Source organism: Asterias amurensis, chromosome 7 (assembly GCF_032118995.1).
Source record: "Asterias amurensis chromosome 7, ASM3211899v1".
Taxonomy (NCBI): Eukaryota; Metazoa; Echinodermata; class Asteroidea; order Forcipulatida; family Asteriidae; genus Asterias; species Asterias amurensis.
This window is the reverse complement of record NC_092654.1, coordinates 20,498,749-20,522,666: the sequence shown is the minus strand read 5'-3', so window position 1 is coordinate 20,522,666 and position 23,918 is coordinate 20,498,749. Positions and strand designations below refer to the sequence as shown.

Here is a 23,918-nt window from a genome sequence, read left to right as displayed (position 1 = left end):
GTAAACAGCAACAGCGAGAACAACAGGACACGCAGACAACAGTTGATTAAGCGAGTCATTACAATACAACCTAATCAATGGATTAATAATATTGATGTTTTACTTAACCAGATGTCTTTGTGGATTTTCATTATAGTCAACTGGAAATGAATTCTTATGATAAAGACTGATTGGTATTTTTCGTCGAGGTGGATTCACACTGATTTGAAATGGATGTACCCACCCCAACCACCCTTTTTGGTTTGAACATGTTTTGAAACAGAACACATATTTCTTGCTTTTGTTTTCTTCTTCTTTCTCCTCGTGGTGTTCTTTGTTTCACGCTGCGCTGTCAATTTGATCGTAATCACATTGTTTAAAATAATGTTTGAACTAGGATTTAGGTAACTATGGTTGTCGCTTTACATTAAAAGATTTAGGTAGTTTTTGTTGCACCAAACACAATGTCCACATATACATTAAACTTACACCGTTTGAAGATAATGTTAGTAGAAAGCAAACCTTAAAGCATTAGTTTCTGAGGTGCTGTAGATTTTGAGAAATGGGTAAAACAATGTAATAAAATACGTTTTACACCACAGCAAGTAATATTTTCAGGGAAGCTTTCTATTATTATTATCTTCAAACTGTGTAAGTTTAATGTAAATCTGTGGACATTGTGTTTGTTGTCATAAAAAAGTACGTAGTGCTTAGAACACTAAAACCACTAGCGTAACTTATACAATGTTGATTCACTGTTGCGTGTTTGTATGAGTATTGTGTTTTATATGAAACTCTCAGAATGTTTATTTATAAAAAAAAAAAATTATTACAATTTCTCGTAGGAAACAAGAAAAGTCACAGTCACAGTCACAGCGGGGGCAGGAGTCATAAATTAAACATAAACAATAAGAGAAGAAACATGAGCAGGTACAGTTAACCCCCAACCCGATTTATACATATATCGCTACATCTATCTACATTGCTACCTCTATGTCTCCTTTATCTCTATCGCTACCTCTACCTCTCCTTTATCTATATCGCTACCGCTATCTGTCTTATTTCTCTATCGCTACCTCTATCTCTCCTATATCTCTATCGCTACCTCTATCTCTCCTATATCTCTTAGGCTACCTCTATCTCTCCTTTATCTATATCGCTACCTCTATCTCTCATATATCTCTATCGCTACCTCTATCTCTCATATATCTCTATCGCTACCTCTATCTGTCTTATATCTCTATCGCTACCTCTAACCTCTATCTCTCCTATATCTCTATCGCTACCTCTATCTGTCTTATATCTCTATCGCTACCTCTATCTCTCCTTTATCTCTTACGCTACCTCTATCTCTCCTTTATCTTTATCGCTACCTCTATCTCTCCTATATCTCTATCGCTACCTCTATCTCTCCTATATCTCTATCGCTACCTCTATCTGTCTTATATCTATATCGCTACCTCTATCTCTCCTATATCTATATCTCTACCTCGATCTCTCCTATATCTATATCTCTACCTCGATCTCTCCTCTATCTATATCTCTATCTCTATCTCCATTTATCCTCCATCTTATATGATTGCTACTTCCATCTCCCTCTATATATCTCTATCGCTATCTCCATCTAGCATCTATCCCTACTTCTTCCTCTCCTCTATATCTATATCTCTATCGCTACCTCTATCTGTGTTATATCTCTATCGCTACCTCTATCTCTCCTTTATCTCTTACGCTACCTCTATCTCTCCTTTATCAATATCGCTACCTCTATCTCTCCTATATCTATATCTCTACCTCGATCTCTCCTATATCTATATCTCTACCTCGATCTCTCCTCTATCTATATCTCTATCTCTATCTCCATTTATCCTCCATCTTATATGATTGCTACATCTATCTACATTGCTACCTCTATGTCTCCTTTATCTCTATCGCTACCTCTACCTCTCCTTTATCTATATCGCTACCGCTATCTGTCTTATTTCTCTATCGCTACCTCTATCTCTCCTATATCTCTATCGCTACCTCTATCTCTCCTATATCTCTTAGGCTACCTCTATCTCTCCTTTATCTATATCGCTACCTCTATCTCTCATATATCTCTATCGCTACCTCTATCTCTCATATATCTCTATCGCTACCTCTATCTGTCTTATATCTCTATCGCTACCTCTAACCTCTATCTCTCCTATATCTCTATCGCTACCTCTATCTGTCTTATATCTCTATCGCTACCTCTATCTCTCCTTTATCTCTTACGCTACCTCTATCTCTCCTTTATCTTTATCGCTACCTCTATCTCTCCTATATCTCTATCGCTACCTCTATCTCTCCTATATCTCTATCGCTACCTCTATCTGTCTTATATCTATATCGCTACCTCTATCTCTCCTATATCTATATCTCTACCTCGATCTCTCCTATATCTATATCTCTACCTCGATCTCTCCTCTATCTATATCTCTATCTCTATCTCCATTTATCCTCCATCTTATATGATTGCTACTTCCATCTCCCTCTATATATCTCTATCGCTATCTCCATCTAGCATCTATCCCTACTTCTTCCTCTCCTCTATATCTATATCTCTATCGCTACCTCTATCTGTGTTATATCTCTATCGCTACCTCTATCTCTCCTTTATCTCTTACGCTACCTCTATCTCTCCTTTATCAATATCGCTACCTCTATCTCTCCTATATCTATATCTCTACCTCGATCTCTCCTATATCTATATCTCTACCTCGATCTCTCCTCTATCTATATCTCTATCTCTATCTCCATTTATCCTCCATCTTATATGATTGCTACTTCCATCTCCCTCTATATATCTCTATCGCTATCTCCATCTAGCATCTATCCCTACTTCTTCCTCTCCTCTATATCTATATCTCTATCGCTACCTCTATCTGTGTTATATCTCTATCGCTACCTCTATCTCTCCTTTATCTCTTACGCTACCTCTATCTCTCCTTTATCAATATCGCTACCTCTATCTCTCCTATATCTCTATCGCTACCTCTATCTGTCTTATATCTATATCGCTACCTCTATCTCTCTTTTATCTATATCGCTACCTCTATCTCTCATATATCTATATCGCTACCTCTATCTCTCATATATCTATATCTCTACCTCGATCTCTCCTCTATATCTTTATCTCTATCTCCATTTATCCTCCATCTTATATGATTGCTACTTCCATCTCCCTCTATATATCTCTATCGCTATCTCCATCTATCATCTATCCCTACTTCTTTCTCTTCTCTATATCTATCACCACCTCCATTTCCTTACCTCTATCTCTACCCTAACTCTATCTCTCCTGTTTCTCTATTCCTACCTCCTTCTATACTCTTTATATTACCCTACCTCCATCCTTACCTCCATCTTCCTGTTCTGTTTTTGTAAACAAGTATATACTTTTTTTTTTTTTTTTTAGGAAACGACAGAAACATGGTGGTTCTGGCAGCAGCGGCAGCAGCGGCAGCAGCAGTCATCACGTGAACAAACACAATAAGAGAAAGAACAGGATAAGGTATAATCACCCCTACCTCTATTTCCACTCTATACCTATCCCTAGCTCTATCTCCCCTCTATATCTATCCCTAGCTCTATCTTCCCTCTATCTCTATCCCTAATGAACTTCATCACTCCCTAGTCTATCTCCATCATTTCCTCTATCTCTCCAATAACTCTATCCATATCTCCATCCCCCTCTTTCTCTATCCCTAACTCTCCTCTATCTATATCCCTACCTCTATAACTACTGTATCTCTCGTTTATATCTCCTCCATCTCGTTCCCCATATACCTCCTTATCCCAATCTCTATCTTTACATATATCCCTAACTGTATCTCTCATCTATCTTTATCCCTACCTCTATCACTGCTGTATCTGTATCCCTACGTTTATATTTCCTCCATCTCGTTCCCTATATACCGCACTATCCCAATCTCTATCTTTACATCTATCCCTAACTGTATCTCTCCTCTATCTTTATCCCTACCTATATCACTGCTGTATCTGTATCCCTACGTTTATATCTCCTCCATCTCTATCCCTATATACCTCCTTCTCCCAATCTCTAACCCCACATCTATCCCTACCTCTATCTCTCCTTTATCTCTTATGCTACCTCTATCTTTCCTTTATCTATATCGCTACCTCTATCTCTCCTATATCTCTATCGCTACCTCTATTTCTCCTATATTTTTTATCGCTACCTCTATCTCTCCTATATCTAAATCGCTACCTCTATCTGTCTTATATCTCTATCGCTACCTCTATCTCTCTTATATCTATATCGCTACCTCTATCTCTCATATATCTATGTCGCTACCTCTATCTCTCCTATATCTATATCGCTACCTCTATCTCTCCTATATCTATATCTCTACCTCGATCTCTCCTATATCTATATCTCTATCTCTATCTCCATTTATCCTCCATCTTATATGATCGCTACTTCCATCTCCCTCTATATATCTCTATCGCTATCTCCATCTATCATCTATCCCTACTTCTTTCTCTCCTCTATATCTATCACCACCTCCATTTCCTTACCTCTATCTCTACCCTACCTCTATCTCTCCTGTTTCTCTATTCCTACCTCCTTCTATACTCTTTATATTACCCTACCTCCATCCTTACCTCCATCTTCCTGTTGTTTTTGTAAACAAGTATATACTTTTTTTTTTTTTTTTTTTTTAGGAAACGACAGAAACACGGTGGTTCTGGCAGCAGCGGCAGCAGCGGCAGCAGCGGCAGCAGCAGTCATCACGTGAACAAACACAATAAGAGAAAGAACAGGATAAGGTATAATCACCCCCTACCTCTATTTCCCCTCTATACCTATTCCTAGCTCTATCTCCCCTCTATATCTATCCCTAGCTCTATCTTCCCTCTATCTCTATCCCTAATGAACTTCATCACTCCCTAGTCTATCTTCATCATTTCCTCTATCTCTCCAATAACTCTATCCATATCTCCATCCCCTCTTTCTCTATCCCTAACTCTCCTCTATCTATATCCCTACCTCTATAACTACTGTATCTCTCGTTTATATCTCCTCCATCTCGTTCCCCATATACCTCATTATCCCAATCTCTTTTTTTACATCTATCCCTAACATATCTCTCCTCTATCTTTATCCCTACCTCTATCACTGCTGTATCTGTATCCCTACGTTTATATCTCCCCATCTCGTTCCCTATATACCTCATTATCCCAATCTCTATCTTTACATCTATCCCTAACTGTATCTCTCCTCTATCTTAATCCCTACCTCTATCACTGCTGTATCTGTATCCCTACGTTTATATCTCCTCCATCTCTATCCCTATATACATCCTTTTCCCAATCTCTATCCCCACATCTATCTCTACATCTATCTCCTCATATCTTAATCCATACATCCATCTCTGCTCTACCTCTATAAATTGCTGTCATTCTTCTCCATTTGTATCCCTACCTTCATCCGTAGTTATATCCATACCTCTATCCCTACCTATATTCCTACCTCAATTTTATTAATACCTTCTTCTGTTTCTTTATTTACCTTTTTTTATTGTAGGAAGCAAAAGAAACGTGGCAGTTCATCATCATCTAGTTCTGGTGGTAACTCCGACCATCAACAAACAAATATAGTTGATAAGAAGAGGCCATTTCCCAGTAAAAAGTAACTAATGTTTGCTCTAAATTATAGCTATTGAGAAAAGCCCAATTTCAATCTCCCCTCCTTTGCCGTCTCTATTCCTACTTCTCTATTCCTGTTCATACGTCCATCTTCGCCCACCTGTGTCTTACCTCAATCTCTATCCATATCTCTATCTCTCCTATACGTTGTTTATCTCCATGTATATCACTGGGTGTCTTTATAAAAGTCTCCACCTCTCTTTTACCTCTGGCTCTACCCATGTCATCACATCTCCTATACATCTATCTCTATTCTATCTCCATCTCTGCAATATCTTTATCCATGTTTCCTTCTCTCATATACACGTCTGTCTGTCTGTTTCGTTTGTACCACCTCTCTATCTCTATCCATGCCGCTAGCCCTATAAAAAAACTCTTCCTCTGTGCTGCACACACTGTAGTATAATACGAAAGTGTAAAGGCCGACAGGGCTGTCCATGTCGCCACCGCTTCTCTACCTCTAAGTTCATATCCCCTCTGTCCCATTATCAATATATTCTCTACCCCATCTCTATTCTCAACTCAACTATATTGATATCTTCTCCTAGGGAGCATCCTTGTCGAAGTAACCCGTGTCAGAATGGAGCTGAATGTTACGAGAAACCTAACGGGGATTACACTTGTTCTTGCAAAGCTGGATTCAGAGGAACGCGCTGTGAGCAAAGTGAGTAAACAAAATTAAACACACATGGGAAAGATATCTTTACTTACAATCAAGATATTGTGTATAGACGATGTGATCTCTGACGTCACTCGAAAACCGTAGCATGTGTCCCGCGCATACCGCCAGGTGTAGCGGTTTCAACTTTCCGCCGTGTTAAGTTTTCCGAATGACCAAATACGGTAACATTACGTCATGCGACGCGTGCGCACAGCAAGCGAAAGTAGTCAATTGTTAGAGCCGTACTGACTCCCAGATAACTGAACACGGCGGAAGACCACGGCGGCAAAACCTTTATGTTTGGCAGCCAGCAAGAAAGTACACGCAATCTCACCACGACTACGCGTCTTTTTGCCCGACGAAACATGACATTCACAGTGTTTTGTCAACAGAGGGCGGTTTAAATGTTAACATAGGTCACATCGTCTATAGTGATTTGAGGCATTGCCATGGTGAGGTATTCGGTTTGCGGTATCGCATCAAGTGTGTTTCTATAATTATTTGCGGAATAGATTCATCGGAGCTTCGGGAGACTCCTCAGTTCTGAAAAAAAAACTCTATTTAGCTTTCTTAACTGCTGGAAAGGAATGTAGCAAATTGGCTTGGAGTTGTACGTGTTATTGTGTTTCCGATATTACATGGTCGTAGAAAAATATATTAACCGAATGTCTCGCCATCAATCCCGGTGCTGAAGAACCTCAAATAATACCGGGGGCATACTATTGGAGTCACAGAATATTTGTTTTCGTGCAGAACTGAAAAATTTAACCTGTCAATTAGTATACAATCATGGTTTAAAATTACCAGTCAAGCAAATTTTGGAGAGATTCAGATGGATAAAACTATTTTGCTGTCACGATACTTCGTGAAATTGTTGATGTAGAACTGAGATTATTGTTGCTTTTGTTAGTACTAATATTACCGACACTTTTTTTGTGTTATAGAAATAGTCATCAAGGTGCGTCCTTGCGATAGCAACCCGTGCTTGAATCATGGACAATGCATTCCCAGCGGCTCGGGGTACAGGTGTAGATGTGAAAGAGGCTTCGCTGGGGAAAATTGTCAAATTGGTAAAAACGATACACGTATTCTCTAGACCTTTATCACGCTGTCAAAATCTTGGTCATGTTCCCTGTTTTCAATAAAAGTAATGAATGCCAACATTCATTGCGCAAGCATGGCACCAGACTATTATTTCGTCCAAACCTCATTTTGGTTGCAATTAGTTGTAACGGAGTGTAATCAAGATGGCCACACAGTGATATAGGTCTGAAACATGAACAAACTGGTCAATTCCCTCTAAACAGTTCTTCGTTTTAAAGGCACTGGACACGGTTAATAATTGTCAAGGGTCATTTTTCTTAGTAGGTGTATCCCAACAAATGCCTAAATAAATAAAAAAAACTTGAGAAAAATTAAGCTCATTATTTTGGTCAATAGAAGTTGCATGGAAATATGGAAACAAATATTACCCTTTTTGCACAATACGTTGTGTGCTTTCAGATGCATAATAAAAGGCTTCAGCTGAAGTCTTTTATTATTTAAATAAGGAATTACCCTTTTTATAGGTTACTTCAAGGGGAGCTTTTGTCACAATCTTTTATAATATCAACAGCTCTTCATTGCCCTTTAGCTACCGTTTCAAAACTTGTTTTACAACTCAATTCACTTTATAAATATTTCGAATCCATTAAGGTAAACAATATACAAGGAATCGAATAATGAATACTATTTTACAAGCAAATTCAATAATATGTTAATATTTTTTAATGATTAATTAAGTTTGTATTAATATTGCCATGCCTTTTAAAATGTCTTACTCAATTTGTGATTATGCATAACGTCTGCTTTTCAAGCACAATAATAATTACATTAACAGTAAGTGTTGCAATAATGAATGTATGCTTGTGGTATTATTTTTTTGCAGTGCCGAAATCATTTGACCCCTGTGCAGGCGTGGTTTGCCACAATGGAGGTACGTGTTACGCAGAAAATGGCGAAGCAAAGTGCAAATGCCGGACTGGATTCAAAGGGACACTCTGCAGAAACAGTAAGACTTCCAAATTTTGTTATATGCAATCACAAAGTATTCTCTTTTAACTTCGATGACCGATTGAGTAGACATGTTCATACATTTTGTTAAGTTATGGATCGTAATATGGATAGATCGTGATACACAAAGTGAAACTACTTGTCAAAGGTGTCCAATGCACTGGACACCTTTCAATTGAATTGAATTGAATTGAATTGAATTGAATTGAATTGAATTGAATTGAATTGAATTGAATTGAATTGAATTGAATTGAATTGAATTGAATTGAATTGAATTGAATTGAATTGAATTGAATTGCAACTTCTATTCAATTGAATTGAATTCAATTGAATTCAATTGAGTTCAATTCAATTCAATTCAATTCAATTCGATTCGATTCAATTCTATTCAATTCAATTCAATTCAATTCAATTCACAATTCAATTCAATTCACAATTCAATTCAATTCAAGTCAATTTAGTTAAATTCAATTCAATTTAGTTCAATTCAATTCATCTCAATAGTTATACAAATATAACATGGTTTATTTCGTGTGACTAGTCGATTATTAGCTCCCCTCGGTTTTGGAAGTATTGGCTTCGCCTCGGGAACTAGTTTGTCAACGTCCAATACCTCGGGGAGCTAATATCGACTAGTCACCATCAAACCATGTTATAATTTGTATATTATAACATGGCAGTCACAAAGACATGTACAGGTTATTTACAAGTGATTATAATGTAGGTGTGAATCAATATTAAATGTCACATTATAAACAGCGCAAAAAAAAAACCCAAAACCCAAAACGACCCGTTGTTTCTTGAATTTCTTCAGAGGTCGATAGGAGTGGAGCATGTGCAAACAACCCATGTAAACACAATGGTGATTGTCACGAGATCAACAACGGAAACACCTTCTATTGCAACTGCATGGGCGACTGGGAAGGTGTGACATGTCAAATCGGTACGCAAAATATTGAAATTATTTCAGGTTTCTTCTGTGTATGCAATTAAACATTAGTAAAATTTAAATAACAACCAATCAGATCATTGCCATTTGATTGGAGGATTGTCCGTCATGTGGTAGCGAATTAGCGTATTATTATTGTACACACTATCCCGTCCATTGTGCATTTTCGTTCCATCCACTGAACGATTGATAATTTTAACTTGAAGTGTTAGTGACTTTTGATTGTTGATTTGTATAGTTAAGTGGCTGACTTGAGAAGACGTTTTTGTACATGTATTATCCTTTATAGTAAAGGAAAAATATCTACCTGGATGTTATATGAAAAAAAAGTAATGAATGCTTTCATTTGTGCAACAGTCAGAATAACATGTCAATGTACAGGGTAGACATTCACTGTACAATCCTACGAGAATGTCCAATATCCAATATCGATGTAGAGTGATAGACATTCACTCTATATACCTACAAGAATATCCAATGTTCAATATCGATGTAGAGTGTAGACATGTCCTGTACAAACCCACGTGAATGTACAGTATCCAATATCTATCATTATCGATATTCGCTGTACAAGCATAATGGGAATGTCATGTCCATTATCAAACTTACTTTACTGTCATTATTATTTCAGCCATCGATCACAGCGGACCTTGCGACCACGACCCGTGTGCACATGGCGTTTGCGTGCCGAATAGAAAGGCATTCCGTTGCTTGTGCTCGGGCGGTTACACTGGAGATCTATGTGACGTTCGTAAGTTGTGAAGCTTTCAACGAATTCAATTCTCTGCTGCAATAATTGTGTCATAAATACTCGTTCACGTGAATTCATTTCCTAAATTTTACATTGGTTACCAGTTAAACAGAGAATAACTTTTAAACTCTAAGTTACAACCTACAAATGCAAACATTGTATAGCTTCTCAGTATCTTTTAGAATTAATCCATGATTATTCTGGCTCATAAAATTTTCACACTCCTTTTCAAGACCACCAAAGCTTTTGGCAAAGGGTTTCTCAGGTTACATCTCCTGAACTCTGGAGTTCACTCCCTAATAGCATAAAAATAGCTCCTCTGTAGAACAGTTTAAGTCTAATCTGAAGACACATCTTATTTTTTCATTGAATGCATTGTGTAGTTCTTTCTGTATTTTCTGTCATTTTTGTGATCAATGTTCCTGGTTTCACTCTTTCACTTTCCAAAATCGCTTTGAGACCTATTGTAATTTTGCGCTATATAAAAACCTGTTCATGATTATTATTACTATTGTTATTATTATTATTATTATTAATGTGATATTACACAACTAGGCCCAATTTCATTGAGCTGCTTTTCAAAGCATATTATTGTATGTTTCAGTTAAAAAAAATCCTTGCTTAGTAAAATCAGGTTATTACCGGGCAAGACTCCACTCAATAGTTATGTTAAGTAAACAACAGCCAACTACCAGTCACAAGCCATGTAGACAGCATGGAATTTCGGTCAGTAACCTGTGCAAAAGAAGCAAGCTGTTTTCGAGCTTATGAAATGCTCAATGAAATTGGCCCAAAATCAAGTTATTTGCATACACTGAATACGAACACTTGTTTTCTTTGATTTACATATCATTAGCAATATTAGCTTGAATTGCAAAAATACATCTTTTTTAAAAGAAGTAAAAATGCTACGTTAATCGTATTAAAGATTAGCAGTTCCTTTCGCTATGGACATTTCAAAATCTAGAAATATGTATAAATATATGTTAATATTTTTGTTTGTTTGTTAACTCAGCTCCCAAAAAAGATCCATGTCTACAAAATCCATGTCTAAATAATGGACAGTGTATTTCCCTGACAACGGGTGACTTCAACTGCAAGTGCCGCAGTGGCTTCGAAGGCTTGTTCTGTGAGACAGGTAAAATCAAAAGATGTCATAAAACATAAAGTTCTTTAGCAGCTTTATCTGTTTATTTTTTTAATTGTTGTGTATTCTTCATAAATTGCTTACCTTTTTAATCAATGCTTGTGACGTTTGTTATTTTCTTAAGCATTTTAATTCTGTATTTTTTTTCTGTTTTTTCCTACTTCTTTATTTTCTTAATTTTTGATCACTGCTAATGAAGTCTGTAATTTCTTAAAGACACTGTACACTGTTGGTAATTGTCAAAGACCAGTCTTCTCACTTGGTGTATCTCAACATATGCATAAAATAACTAACCTGTGAAAATTTGAGCTCGATTGTTCGTCGGTGTTGCGAGATAAAAATTAAAGAAAAAACACCATTGTCAGACGAAGTTGTATGCTTTCAGATGCTTGATTTCGAGACCTCAAGTTCTAAACTTGGAAAATTACTTCTTTCTCGAAAACTATGGCACTTCAGAGGGAGCCGTTTCTCACAATGTGTTATACCATTAACCTCTCCCCAATACTCGTCACCAAGAAAGGTTTTATGCCAATAATTATTTTGAGTAATTACCAATAGTGTCCACCAATAGTGTCCACTGCCTTTAAATCAATGCTTGTAACGTTTGTTGTTTTCTTAAGCATTCTAATTCTGTTAGTATTAATTTTTTCTGTTTCGTTTTCTTTACTTTCTTCAATTTTGATCACTGCTAATGATCACTGCTTAATTTTGATCACTGCTAATGATCACTGCTTAATTTCGATCACTGCTAATTGATCTTTATTTTTATTATGTCTTATGTGATATCTACACTCATTTCTACATTTTATGCATTACCTAAGCGAGTTATCAACTATATGAGTTGATGTTGTCACAATATCACCGCATAATTAGTCCAGATTTCCAGAGGGACGTGGGTTTTTTTCTTCGTCAAAGCAAGTTTCAGTTAGATTAGCCCTACATGTATTTTTGCCATCATCGTCATCGTCATCGTCATCGTCATCAAACTTTTGTGTATTTGCTGTCCTTACATGTCATGTTTCAAAGCAAAGTTCGTCAATGCATTATGTTCATATGATAAGTGATGCCAAGTCATACACAGTAAACTAAAGATAAACAAATTTTAATATTTCACAATAATATACATTAATCAGAAGCACACGATATAAATAAATAAGCAGTAGGGCCAATGTAGGACAACTTTTATGAACAACAATAATAAAACTGATCATTTAGTAGATCATCGTTTTTTTTACGTTTTCCGTAACCAGTTTGAAGCTCAAAATTATCCTTCACGTTTTTACCCGCTGATCATTTTGAGTTTCAAGAAACGTAAGTGTGACATTGTTTTGGGAACTGTTTTTTTTTTCAGGTAAGATGAGACCCGGACTCTGCCCTATCTCCAACACAGGTAACTGTGTGGGAGGTATCGATGGGTGTAACTCGGATAGCGAATGTCCAGGGGAAGAGGAGAAATGCTGCTCAACTGGATGCAGTCGCGTTTGCCGAAAACGTAAGAATCTTATTAATTGTTACATCCAACTCCCTCTTTAATATTTTTCCCTGGTTAAAGGAGGTAGAGAATGAAAAGAACAATGCACATATTGTGGAGACAATTTTTTTTTTATTGTTACACCCAACTCCCTCTTTAACATTTTCCTCTCGTTGAAGGAGGTAGAGAAAAAGACAAAAAAATCATACATTATTATTAATAATAATAATAATAATAATAATAATAATAATAATAATAATAATAATAATAATAATAATAATAATAATAATAATAATAATAATAATAATAATAATAATAATAATAATAATAATAATAATAATAATAATAATAATAATAATAATAATAATAATAATAATAATAATAATAATAATAATAATAATAATAATAATAATAATAATAATAATAATAATAATAATAATAATAATAATAATAATAATAATAATAATAATAATAATAATAATAAAAAAAAATAATAATAATAATAATAATAATAATAATAATAATAATAATAATAATAATAATAATAATAATAATAATAAGATTTGGCCAGTAAACAGGGCGAACATCGTGCTCCGTAATTTTGACATAAAATTTGGAGATCCCCTGAAAAGAAAATCGCCAAGTTTGGAGTAAGTACAATTCGTGTGACATAGACAGCACTGGGAAAGTAAGGAACTACTACGACATCAACTTTCTGCAAAACGGAGGTGAGAAAAGTAGTTTTTCATCGATAAATATACACTACAAATTTAAATTCGGTGGTGCATCTTTGTTCGGTGCGGGACAACACAACGCCCGCGCCTTTAACGCATCGCCTTAGAACTCCCATAACGACGCAGAAGCAAAGATCTACGCACAACGATTTGTAGTGTTGCCTTTGTTGACGTAACTTACAAAATAATAATGAGCGCAGAAGTTCAACCCCCTTCGCCCATGTCACGGCGGACCAGGCAACGCATGTTTGGCAACCCAGCTATACCAATCACCGAAAGAGCCCTGCCGACAGCTAGTAACAATACGCCACTCCAACTTACCAGATCAACAAACCGCATCGGTCGTCACGCGGGTCAACGTGGACCGCGATCTCCAGTGAGGAACCAGATTGGGATCGAAAAGTATGCTGCTGGAACAAGCTCTACCCACCAAGTACTAGAGGAACCCCATGCAGAGGACGCACCTCAAAATGGCCCCCTATGTGCAACCACTGGAAACCCGAAAAAAGTCACAAGAAACAAATGGTCCCGGGAAGAGTATAAAGATGTTATGGAAGCATTCTACACCGCTTCTCTAAACCCGACTGAGACATCAACAACCAAAGCCGCCTACAATATCTGGCGAAAAAAACACCCAGCAGATCGACTGAATCTAGATGCTAACAAACTCTCTAACGTTAGACGTGACATTGTATCCAAACAACGTCTAACAGAAATGGAACTTGAAAACATCAGAGTAAAGATAAGGGTGAGCATCATCAACCACAACGATATAGTTAGTGACAATCCAGATGAGATAGCTACCGCTGCTGAGGAAGAAGAACCAACAGGAAATGCCACTGTTTACCCCCCATTGACACAACACCAAACAGAGACTACCCAAGAAGGAGACAATGTAAAGTTAAACGAAATGATAAACAACATAAAGCAGAAATTTGAAACACTGAAGGAAACGTCTTTCAAACAACGACCACGAATCCCAAAAATAAAGAAAAACCTATCCATAGAAGTCCTTAGACTCGCCAATGAAGCCATCCAAAATATCACAGGTGAGATGACGAGACCTTTGAACATAACAGAGATAAACCAACTCATACATGCAGCCGCCTCAACCATTGCAGACACAGTGGGAGAGAAACCTAGGCAAGAACGGAAGCGGAAGAGAAGGAAGCCTGTTTGGAAGGAGAACATAGAGAAGGAGATTAAGAAACTACGTGGACAACTATCACTCCTGAGTGAAGTTGAACGGAATTCCAACATCAAAGACAGGAAAAGAAAACATCTGGAACGAAAATTTAAAATCAAATGTAAGGAAGACATATCAACTGCCAAAGAAATACTCAAACAACGGATCCAAGCAAAGGCACATAGACTCAGAAGATTTGACAAAAGGAGCAAGTTCTTTTGGCAAAACAAGATCTTTAAAGAAGATGCAAAGAAATTATACCGTGAGCTTAGCAATAAGAAGATAGATGTCACCGAGCCACCCACTATAGAAGAAGTTGAGGAGTTTTGGAGTAAGATCCTTGAAAACAACAAAATGCATAACGTCCGAGCTACCTGGATCCAACAGCAACAGGACCAATACACAGATGTAACGAGCCAAGAATGGTCAGATATAAACACCATTGAGACCACTGCAGCTATCAATAAAACCAATAACTGGAAGGCACCGGGATTAGACGGAATTGCGAATTTCTGGATCAAAAACTTGCCTAGCATCCACGAAGATCTTGCATTGGCCTACAACGACATAGTCAAACACCCAGAGAAATGCCCCGAATGGCTGACACGAGGAACTACATTCCTGCTTCCAAAGTCGGAAGAGACTCGGAACCCTAAGAACTATAGACCAATCACCTGCCTGCCCACAATGTACAAAATCCTCACCTCCATCCTAACAGAGAGGACGTATAGCTTCCTTGATGAAAACAACTTGCTACCAGTAGAACAGAAAGGGTGTAGGAAAGGAAGCTATGGCTGCAAAGACCAGCTACTGATCAACAAAACCGTAATGGAAGAAGCCAAATTTAAGAAAAAAAACTTATCAACAGCGTGGATTGACTACAAGAAGGCATTTGATAGTGTACCTCATTCCTGGATAAGAAAATGCCTTGAAATCTACAAAATATGTCCAACTACTGTCAACTTCATCACAGCAAGCATGATGAACTGGAAAACCACCTTGAATCTCCACCATGCAGAAGGGTCGTTAACATCAAGACCGATTAACATTAGATGCGGGATTTTCCAAGGAGATTCACTATCACCACTACTTTTCTGTTTAGCGCTAGCACCACTTAGCAACCTGCTGAACAACAGTAGTTACGGATACACATCCGAAAATGGCAAACTTAACCATCTTGTCTACATGGATGACCTCAAGACATTTTCCAAGGATGACAACCAGCAAAAGGGTCTGCTCACCATTGTGAAGACCTTCAGTGACGACATCAGGATGGAGTTCGGACTCGATAAGTGTGCCAAAGCCACATTCATAAGGGGAAAACTCACCAAAACAACAGACCTAGACATTGACACTGTCACTAAAATCAAGGAGATGGACCAAGAGGGTACATACAAATACCTTGGAATAAATGAAGGTAACGGCATACAACACTCAGCCATGAAGGAGAAGGTCCGGAAAGAGTATTATAGAAGAGTGCGGATGATACTGAAGAGTGAACTTAATGCAGCCAACCGATTTGAAGCTATCAACACCATTGCAATACCTGTAGTATCGTACAGTTTCAATATCATCAACTGGAAACTGTCGGAGATTAAGAGGATGGATGCAAAGACACGAAAAATAATGACCATGAACAGGATGCACCATCCAAAAGCAGACATTGACAGGATGTACCTGCCAAGATCAACTGGAGGACGTGGCCTGATCCAGCTTGAACTGACCTTCAAAACCTCCACAATCGGTCTAGATGCTTATCTGACGAAAACTAATGACCCACTCCTCCAAATAGTGAAACAACATGATGACAAGAAAAAGCTCTACTCCATCAAAAAAGAAGCAGTAAAATTCAAAAGAGAACTTGACTACTCAGAAATCACACCATCAGATAATGAAGCAACAACTATCTATACAAAGCGAGTAAAGAAGACAGCAAAAACCAAGGGTCATGAACAACTACAGAAAACCTGGGAAGACAAGGTAATGCACGGGAAGTATCCAAAAAGGACGAAAGAAGCAGATGTTGACCAACTGAAGACACACCAATGGCTTAAAAACACCGGGCTGAAAGCAGAGACGGAGGGCCTTATCATTGCCGCCCAAGACCAGAGTCTCGCCACCAGATCATTTCACCATCGCATCATCAAAGATGGAATAGACCCACAATGTAGGATATGCGGAAAATATGAAGAAACCGTAGACCATATTATCTCTGGATGTCCAGAGCTGGCGAAGACGGAGTATATTCATCGACACAATAAGACAGCGGCGTACCTTCACTGGAAAATTTGCAGGCATTACAACATAGAGACGACAGGGGAGTGGTACAAACATCAGCCGACAACGGTCACAGAGAATGATGTAGTCACCATCCTCTGGGACATGCCAATCCATACTGACAAAGAGATTAAAGCCAACAGACCCGACATCATCATCAAGGACAAGAAAGACCAGAGGTGTATACTAATTGATGTGTCAATACCTTCCGAACGAAACACCTCAATTAAAGTTGCCGAGAAGCTGTCTAAATACAAAGACCTTGAGATCGAGATTAGCAGAATGTGGAGTATGAAGACCGAGACAATCCCAGTGGTCATCGGAGCTCTGGGACTAGTAAAGAAAGGACTGGAGAAATTCATTGAACGTATCCCTGGCAGCATAAGCATCAACTTAGTCCAGAAGATTGCACTCCTCGGCACAGCTCACATACTACGTAGAATTCTGTCATTTAAATAACATCACCCCTTTAGCGCCTCAGATCCAGAGTCTGGATCCGGCTCTGTAGGATGTATCGTAGATAGCATAAAATAAACTTCTTAATAATAATAATAATAATAATAATAATAATAATAATAATAATAATAATAATAATAATAATAATAATAATAATAATAATAATAATAATAATAATAATAATAATAATAATAATAATAATAATAATAATGGCGCTCAAGGCGCTCAAGATATACAAGCTTTCAGTGATCTAGGTTATTGAAGTGATGATTTTTGAGACCCAATTATGTTGCAAACCTCGCCTAACTTTCACGATGCAAAGTTTCAAATCCTACCATTGTTGCCGGACACTAGCATCGTTGAAAGCATCTACACCACACTTCCGGCTCCAATCAGGGCCAAGCTTCATAAAGTCTATAGGCCTAAGCAACATAAACTTGCTAAGCATAGACAAGTATTGATTAACGGAAACATGCTACAAGCTAAAATTACATTAAGTTTGCACACTCACTATTTGCTCGGCAAAGAAATGTGTGAAGCAGTATTTTCTGCTTCAAAGCTTTTATTGGAAAGATCAGTTAGTGAAGGGTTGGTGACAAAAATGAGAATGGTTAAAAAACGGTAGTGTAGCGATGGGTTTCACTGTGTGAGCCGACCACCTTAAAAGAAAGTGCAGCAAATTATGTAATATTCAGAAAATTTAAGTTTTTTTATTTTACTAACACACCATTTTGTTTTTGGTTATCTAACATAGCATGTAGAGGTGTGTGCTACAACTTCTGCCCGAACGGTTTCGTGTATGATAACGATGGCTGTCCAACATGCCAATGCAAAGGTATGCGATGTTTTTGTTTTTGATTGATAATTTTTTATGTAAAAGTTTAGTTGCTCCACATTTTGGCGAGTAAAAAAATGCTGTACCAATAATATTTGTTCGGCCGAGACCTGCCGATCACCCCCTAGCAAAAAAAAAAACAAAACAAAACAAAACGAATAAATAAAACTAAAACCTACCATATTTAATGTCTTTAACTTTATAAAGAACCTTTGAATAATGAGAACTTGTGTAATTTTGTTTTGATAACTAATTTTAAAGGGTAAGTAGTTATTACCTATCCGTCTTAAAACCACCACAGCTCATCAAAGTGAGACGTTTAGCAAATCTTCTGCGATTGAATTCCCTAAAAAAACTCATACTGTGTTCATTTTCTTTTTGACTCATGTTACTCTTACTAATTGTTTTCAGAGTTACCGCTGCCACCTAAAGAAGAAGGTAATAATATTTCTTAACATTTAGCTTGTACACGATTTGTTTGGTTACTTGAAGTTGGTTACCCCAAGTTAAAGGATTTTGGGTACTTTGGGTACAAAACATAATGTCCACATATTTACATTAACTTTACACCGTTTTAAGATGTGATAGCAAGAAAGCGTACATTATTAGTTGCTGAGGTGCTGTAGTTTCAATATGAGAAATTAGTGAAAACAAATCATGAATATACGTTTTTACGTGCCAAAGTAATTTTCGTCTCATGATCCCTGTGACGAAAATTATTTTCCGCACAGTTCCGTAGTTCGCACATGTAGGCTGGTGCATCATTCCTGGTAGTAGGATAGAAAATGAGAACGGTCGCTATTAAGTCCTTGCTCAATACTGTTAAGTGCACCGGACATTATCGGTTATGACTATACACAAAATTGTTAGCATAAAAACTTGCTTGGTATTGAACAATGGAGAGCTGTTGAAAGTATAAATCATTGTGAGAAACGGTTCACACTAAGTACAACTAAGCAGGATACATAAGAGTTACGTTTGTAACATGTAAAATAGTACGTTAGCTGGTGACCATATTCTGGTAATCATAATTTTGTTGTGCTAAGCAACATTTTATGTTTAAGTAGCTCTATAAAAATTACCTCTGACTAATATCAAAGTTGTAGATCGTATTAAAGCCATTGGACACTTTCGGTAAACTGTATTGTCCAAAAAGGTCCACACTTCGTGTATCACAACTTATATATAAAATAACAAAACTGTGAAAATTTAGGCTCAATCGGTCATCGGAGTCGGGAGAAAATAACGGGGAAAACCCACCCTTGTTTCCGCACGTTTTGCCGTGTCATGACGTGTGTTTACTAGAAATCCGTAATTCTCGCTATATCGAGAATTATATTGATTTAATTTTTTCTCAAAAAGTGAAGCATTTCATGGAATAATATTTCAAGATAAGTCGTTCACCATTACTTTCTGTGAAACCCTGTGAATTATTTGTAAATCTGTGAACTTTAAATTTGTTGTCTGTACCGAAAGTGTATAATGGCTTTAACCAACAAAACTGATGCATGGTCGTGGTTTTCTCTGCAGTTGTACCACCAAAGCCTAAAGTAGCAGATAAAGTGGGAACGGAAAACATTGCATTCAACACCAAAATCGATCTGTCTAAGACAACTAGAGTTCGTCTCAGCGTCATTTGGGACGATGATCTGCGCATCTCCTTCAAACACCCTAATTCACCTGATGCATTCTACGTCATATGTGAGTCAAGATGTGCTTTATTTGTTGTGTTTTCCCTGTCTAGCCTTTATATAGTGGTGATTTTTTAATTTATTTTTTTCAAGACGAAGCTCTTGCTCTATGGTTTATTCTGTTTTCCAATATCACGTTCCATTTTAACATGTGTAAAGCGCAGGGGGCAACCAGTGACACTATAGCGAAATGGCGGAAAGCAATGGAGTGTCGAATACCGTGTTGACTAAAGGCCGGTTTTTAGACGGTCGCGCGATGGTCGCACGATGGAAATCTTGCGCGCAATCCTAGGACTGGGGCCTAAAAACTGTGTCTTTTTATTATCGCGCGTCAATATTTCCATTGCGCGACCATCGCGCGACCGACTATAAACCGGCCCTTTGGTAGCCTTGCTCAAGGCAGTCGCATTATTCGCTCCGAAAAGACGCAGCTGTAAACCCACCCGCCGTATACCCTGTGCATGGTGTGTGCGATCACACCGAATGACCCACCCGTATACACGCTGTCACATCGCACGAATACTGTTCGCACAAGTCATCGCACTCGTAGTCCACTAACCGCATGCGGAGGCCGTCAGGCCGACAGCCTTGTCGGGTCTGTATCTTCCCGTTTTAATGTGTTGTATTGAAAAAATTCCAATAGTGGACGAAATTGGGGGGGCTCTAGGATATGCTAGTATGCAGCTCATGAATATGTATATCGTTCGTCAGACCTATCAGACAACACAGGATGTGAGGCAAATGAATTATTCATTTTGACGTCCAATCACGCACTTCCCTTATCACGACCTTTGGACCATATCATGCGTCCGTGGTGGTGGTGTGTGAGGTAAACATGTCTCGTCTTTCGCGGGCATTATGGTAATGAGCTGACCGTGGGAACTCTTCGCTTATTATAGTAATGAGGTCAGTGGCTTCAACACAGATCCTACAAGGCTGTCGGCCTGACGGCCTCCGCATGCGGATAGTGTACGGGGGCATCGTGTCGTGCGATGTTACTGTAGTTACGCACAGTGAATACGGGTGGGTTTTACGCACAGTGAATACGGGTGGGTTTTTATACAGCGGCGGTCTTTTTTCGGAGTGAATAATTCGACTGCCTTGAGCAAGGCTAGCCCTTTGGCTTCCAAACGAGTCGTTCGAGCAAGGAACAGCTCTATGGTTCAAGTGAGTGCATCGCTGCGCATGTACGTACTCGGGTAGTCGACTAGTGCACGCTAGAACATGCTCTATAGCTTCCTCGTGTTTAATAATAATCATTTGTCTTGACCTTCTAGATATTGGTTGGGAGACTGCCCGCATCGAAAGGTGTTCTTCTACTGGAACCTGTAAAATTGTTAGAGACGTCAATACCAAGGGCATCCTTAAGAAGTCTCCGGTTGAATCCATCAATTTCTACATCATCATTTCACCAGAAGGCGATTTCATAATAGGCCTTGACAATCCGGACCTTGAGTTGATGAGTTACAACGATCCCAACCCTGTGACAGGTTTCGCTAACATGTACATCTTCGCTGGTGGCGAGTACCCAGTGGATTGGACGGTCGGAACACCAACAATTGAAGAATGTGAGTTCGTCGCATGTTCTGTATGCATAAACCATAGGGACCAATTTCATAGAGCTGCTAAGCACAAAACTTTGCTTACCATGGAATTTCTTCCTTGATAAAAAAAAGATTACCAACCAAATTTCCATTTGTTGCATAATGCTCGTTGCTGGTGTTCAGCTGTTGTTTTGCTTCTCCTGAAAATCACGTGGAAATTTGGTTTGTAATCCTGTTTTGGTCATTCCAAAAATGTCATGCTAGGCAAATGTTTGTGCTAGCAGCTCTTAGATATTTGGCCCAAAAGAAATGTTACAGGTTTGGGTCAAGGGGTTAGCCCTTTCGACCCCTGTGGGTTCGGGGGGGGGGGGGGTAGGGGGTGAACCCCTGGGTGCTGTAAGATTTTGGCGTTTTGGCTGTGAACATCTATCTTTCAGATAATAAACATTATTGTTAGGTCTATTGCCATTTCGAGGTTTTGTTTCCTCGTTATATTAATAACAAAATAATAATAATGGAAATTTATATAGCGCCTATCCATGTAAACATGCTCCTGGGGTCGAGTTCACAAAGAGTTAGGACTAGTCCTAACTTAGGACTAGTCCTAGGAGATATACAAATTGCATGGATAGTCCTAAGTTAGGACGAGTAACTGGTCCTAACTCGAGATAAGACTAGTCCTAACTCTTTGTAAAATCCACCCCTGGGCGCTGAACAATATCCTCTACAGGGTTGAGTGAGTTTGGTTTAAAACGTTTTTTTTTTTTGTTTTTTTTTTTTTTGAAAGTAAACAAATCTCAATGGACTTCTCATAATGTTTTGTCACTGCCACTTTTACGTCAGGTTTCGAATCTAAACTGATTTGTTTTCCATTCTATTTATGTAAACTCAGCTCCAATGGTACAGATAGACACAGATGGTCGAGACACCGTGGTGGATCTCGAGCGAATCAGGGCTATCGATGTCCGTCAAACTGTCAAAATAAGGTTCAGCGTCATCCACGGAGAGCAGTTGCAGATCGGACTCAAATCTGCAATCAATTTGAAGAAGTACATCATCATACGTAAGTGAATTCTAACATATCATTGTTTGTATTAAAGGCAGTGGACACTATTGGTAATTGTCAAAGACTAGCCTTCACAGTTAGAGTATCATCTCAACATACGAATAAAATAACAAACCTGTGAAAATTTGAGCTCAATCGGTCATCGAAGTTGCGCGATAATAATGAAAGAAAAAAATATTCCTTGTCACACGAAGTTGTGTGCGTTTTAGATGGTTGATTTCGAGACCTCAAGTTCTAAATCTGAGGTCTCGAAATCAAGTTCGTGGCAAATTACTTCTTTCTCGAAAAATATGGCACTTCAGAGGGAGCCGTCTCTCACAATGTTTTATACCATCAACCTCTCCCCATTACTCGTCACCAAGAAAAGTTTTATGCCAATAATTATATTGAGTAATTACCAATAGTGTCCACTGTTTTTAAATATCCAACAAAGAACACTCTAAAGATAATTAATCGCATGCACAATTAGTAAAAAAGAAAATCCCAACTCCTGAACTATTTGGCACGATTTTAACCAAGTTTAAACCAGCACAACGACATACTCTTTATCTATGTTCCTTATGTGGGCAAATGGTGTAGTGGCCAGTGTGAACATTGACAAATGCTTCATCATTTACCATTCGTTATCCAATTGCATTGTTGGCCTGATTACAGAATTTGGCCAGGTCACTCATTTGTCAACAGTGGTCATTTGACAAAAAATCACGTTTTGCATTTTATATATATACATATATATATATTTTTTTTTTTTTTTTTTTTTTTTTGGGGGGGGGGGATTTTCATTTGCCAATGGTCATACCCAAAATGTCCAGACTGTTCTTCCTTTTGCCACCTAACTTGGTGGCATAATTTTATGGCTCGAAGCCCTATTCAAATTGAACACAAATAAAAACCAAAACATTTAAACAGAGAACAATTTCTCATTTACTACAGATACATGATATGGCCAAGGGTACCAACATGGCGCCCTCAATGTCCAACCTATTCATTTCTAATTAATTTTTTAGAGGAAAAACTATAGTGCCCTCTGCATACAACCGCCCAACAGTTTGGAGTGGAGCTTTTACTTCTTTATTACACAGAATTCACAAAGAGAGTCATTTATTTTCTCCAGAGTTGCCTTGATTGCATTCTGTCCTTAGAGATTGGCCCTGTATCATCAAGCTTGGTAAATAAGAAAATCAATGTGTGTTGAAGAGGTTTTCAACTAGTGGTTTAATCTCAACGAGGCCTGGTTCTTGATAATTTTACCGAGACGAAGTCGAGGTAAATTATAAAGAACCAGGCCTCGGCAGGTTTAAACCACTAGTTGAAAACCGATTCATAACACTTTTATTCCCATTCATAAATACCTTTTCGGTCAAAAAACATCGTCACTTATTTTGTCAAAAAGTAAAATGAATGCAAAAATTATAATGGTTA

The 23,918-nt window shown here is 37.9% G+C and overlaps 1 protein-coding gene across 2 annotated transcripts in view; it reads left to right on the top strand.

Annotated features, from left to right (window-relative positions):
* Positions 1-23,918, top strand: part of LOC139939849 (uncharacterized) — a 43,122-nt gene that overhangs the window by 9,326 nt on the left and 9,878 nt on the right. For both annotated transcript variants that reach the window (XM_071935994.1, XM_071935997.1), the window contains exons 9-24: positions 825-909; positions 3,422-3,517; positions 4,693-4,797; positions 5,555-5,659; positions 6,225-6,340; positions 7,282-7,407; positions 8,265-8,387; positions 9,204-9,332; positions 9,970-10,089; positions 11,105-11,227; positions 12,588-12,728; positions 18,115-18,195; positions 18,607-18,633; positions 19,726-19,896; positions 21,164-21,454; positions 22,323-22,493. In XM_071935994.1, coding sequence (XP_071792095.1) covers positions 825-909; positions 3,422-3,517; positions 4,693-4,797; positions 5,555-5,659; positions 6,225-6,340; positions 7,282-7,407; positions 8,265-8,387; positions 9,204-9,332; positions 9,970-10,089; positions 11,105-11,227; positions 12,588-12,728; positions 18,115-18,195; positions 18,607-18,633; positions 19,726-19,896; positions 21,164-21,454; positions 22,323-22,493 — 2,010 coding nt within the window. The remainder of the gene's footprint in view (positions 1-824; positions 910-3,421; positions 3,518-4,692; positions 4,798-5,554; positions 5,660-6,224; positions 6,341-7,281; positions 7,408-8,264; positions 8,388-9,203; positions 9,333-9,969; positions 10,090-11,104; positions 11,228-12,587; positions 12,729-18,114; positions 18,196-18,606; positions 18,634-19,725; positions 19,897-21,163; positions 21,455-22,322; positions 22,494-23,918) is intronic.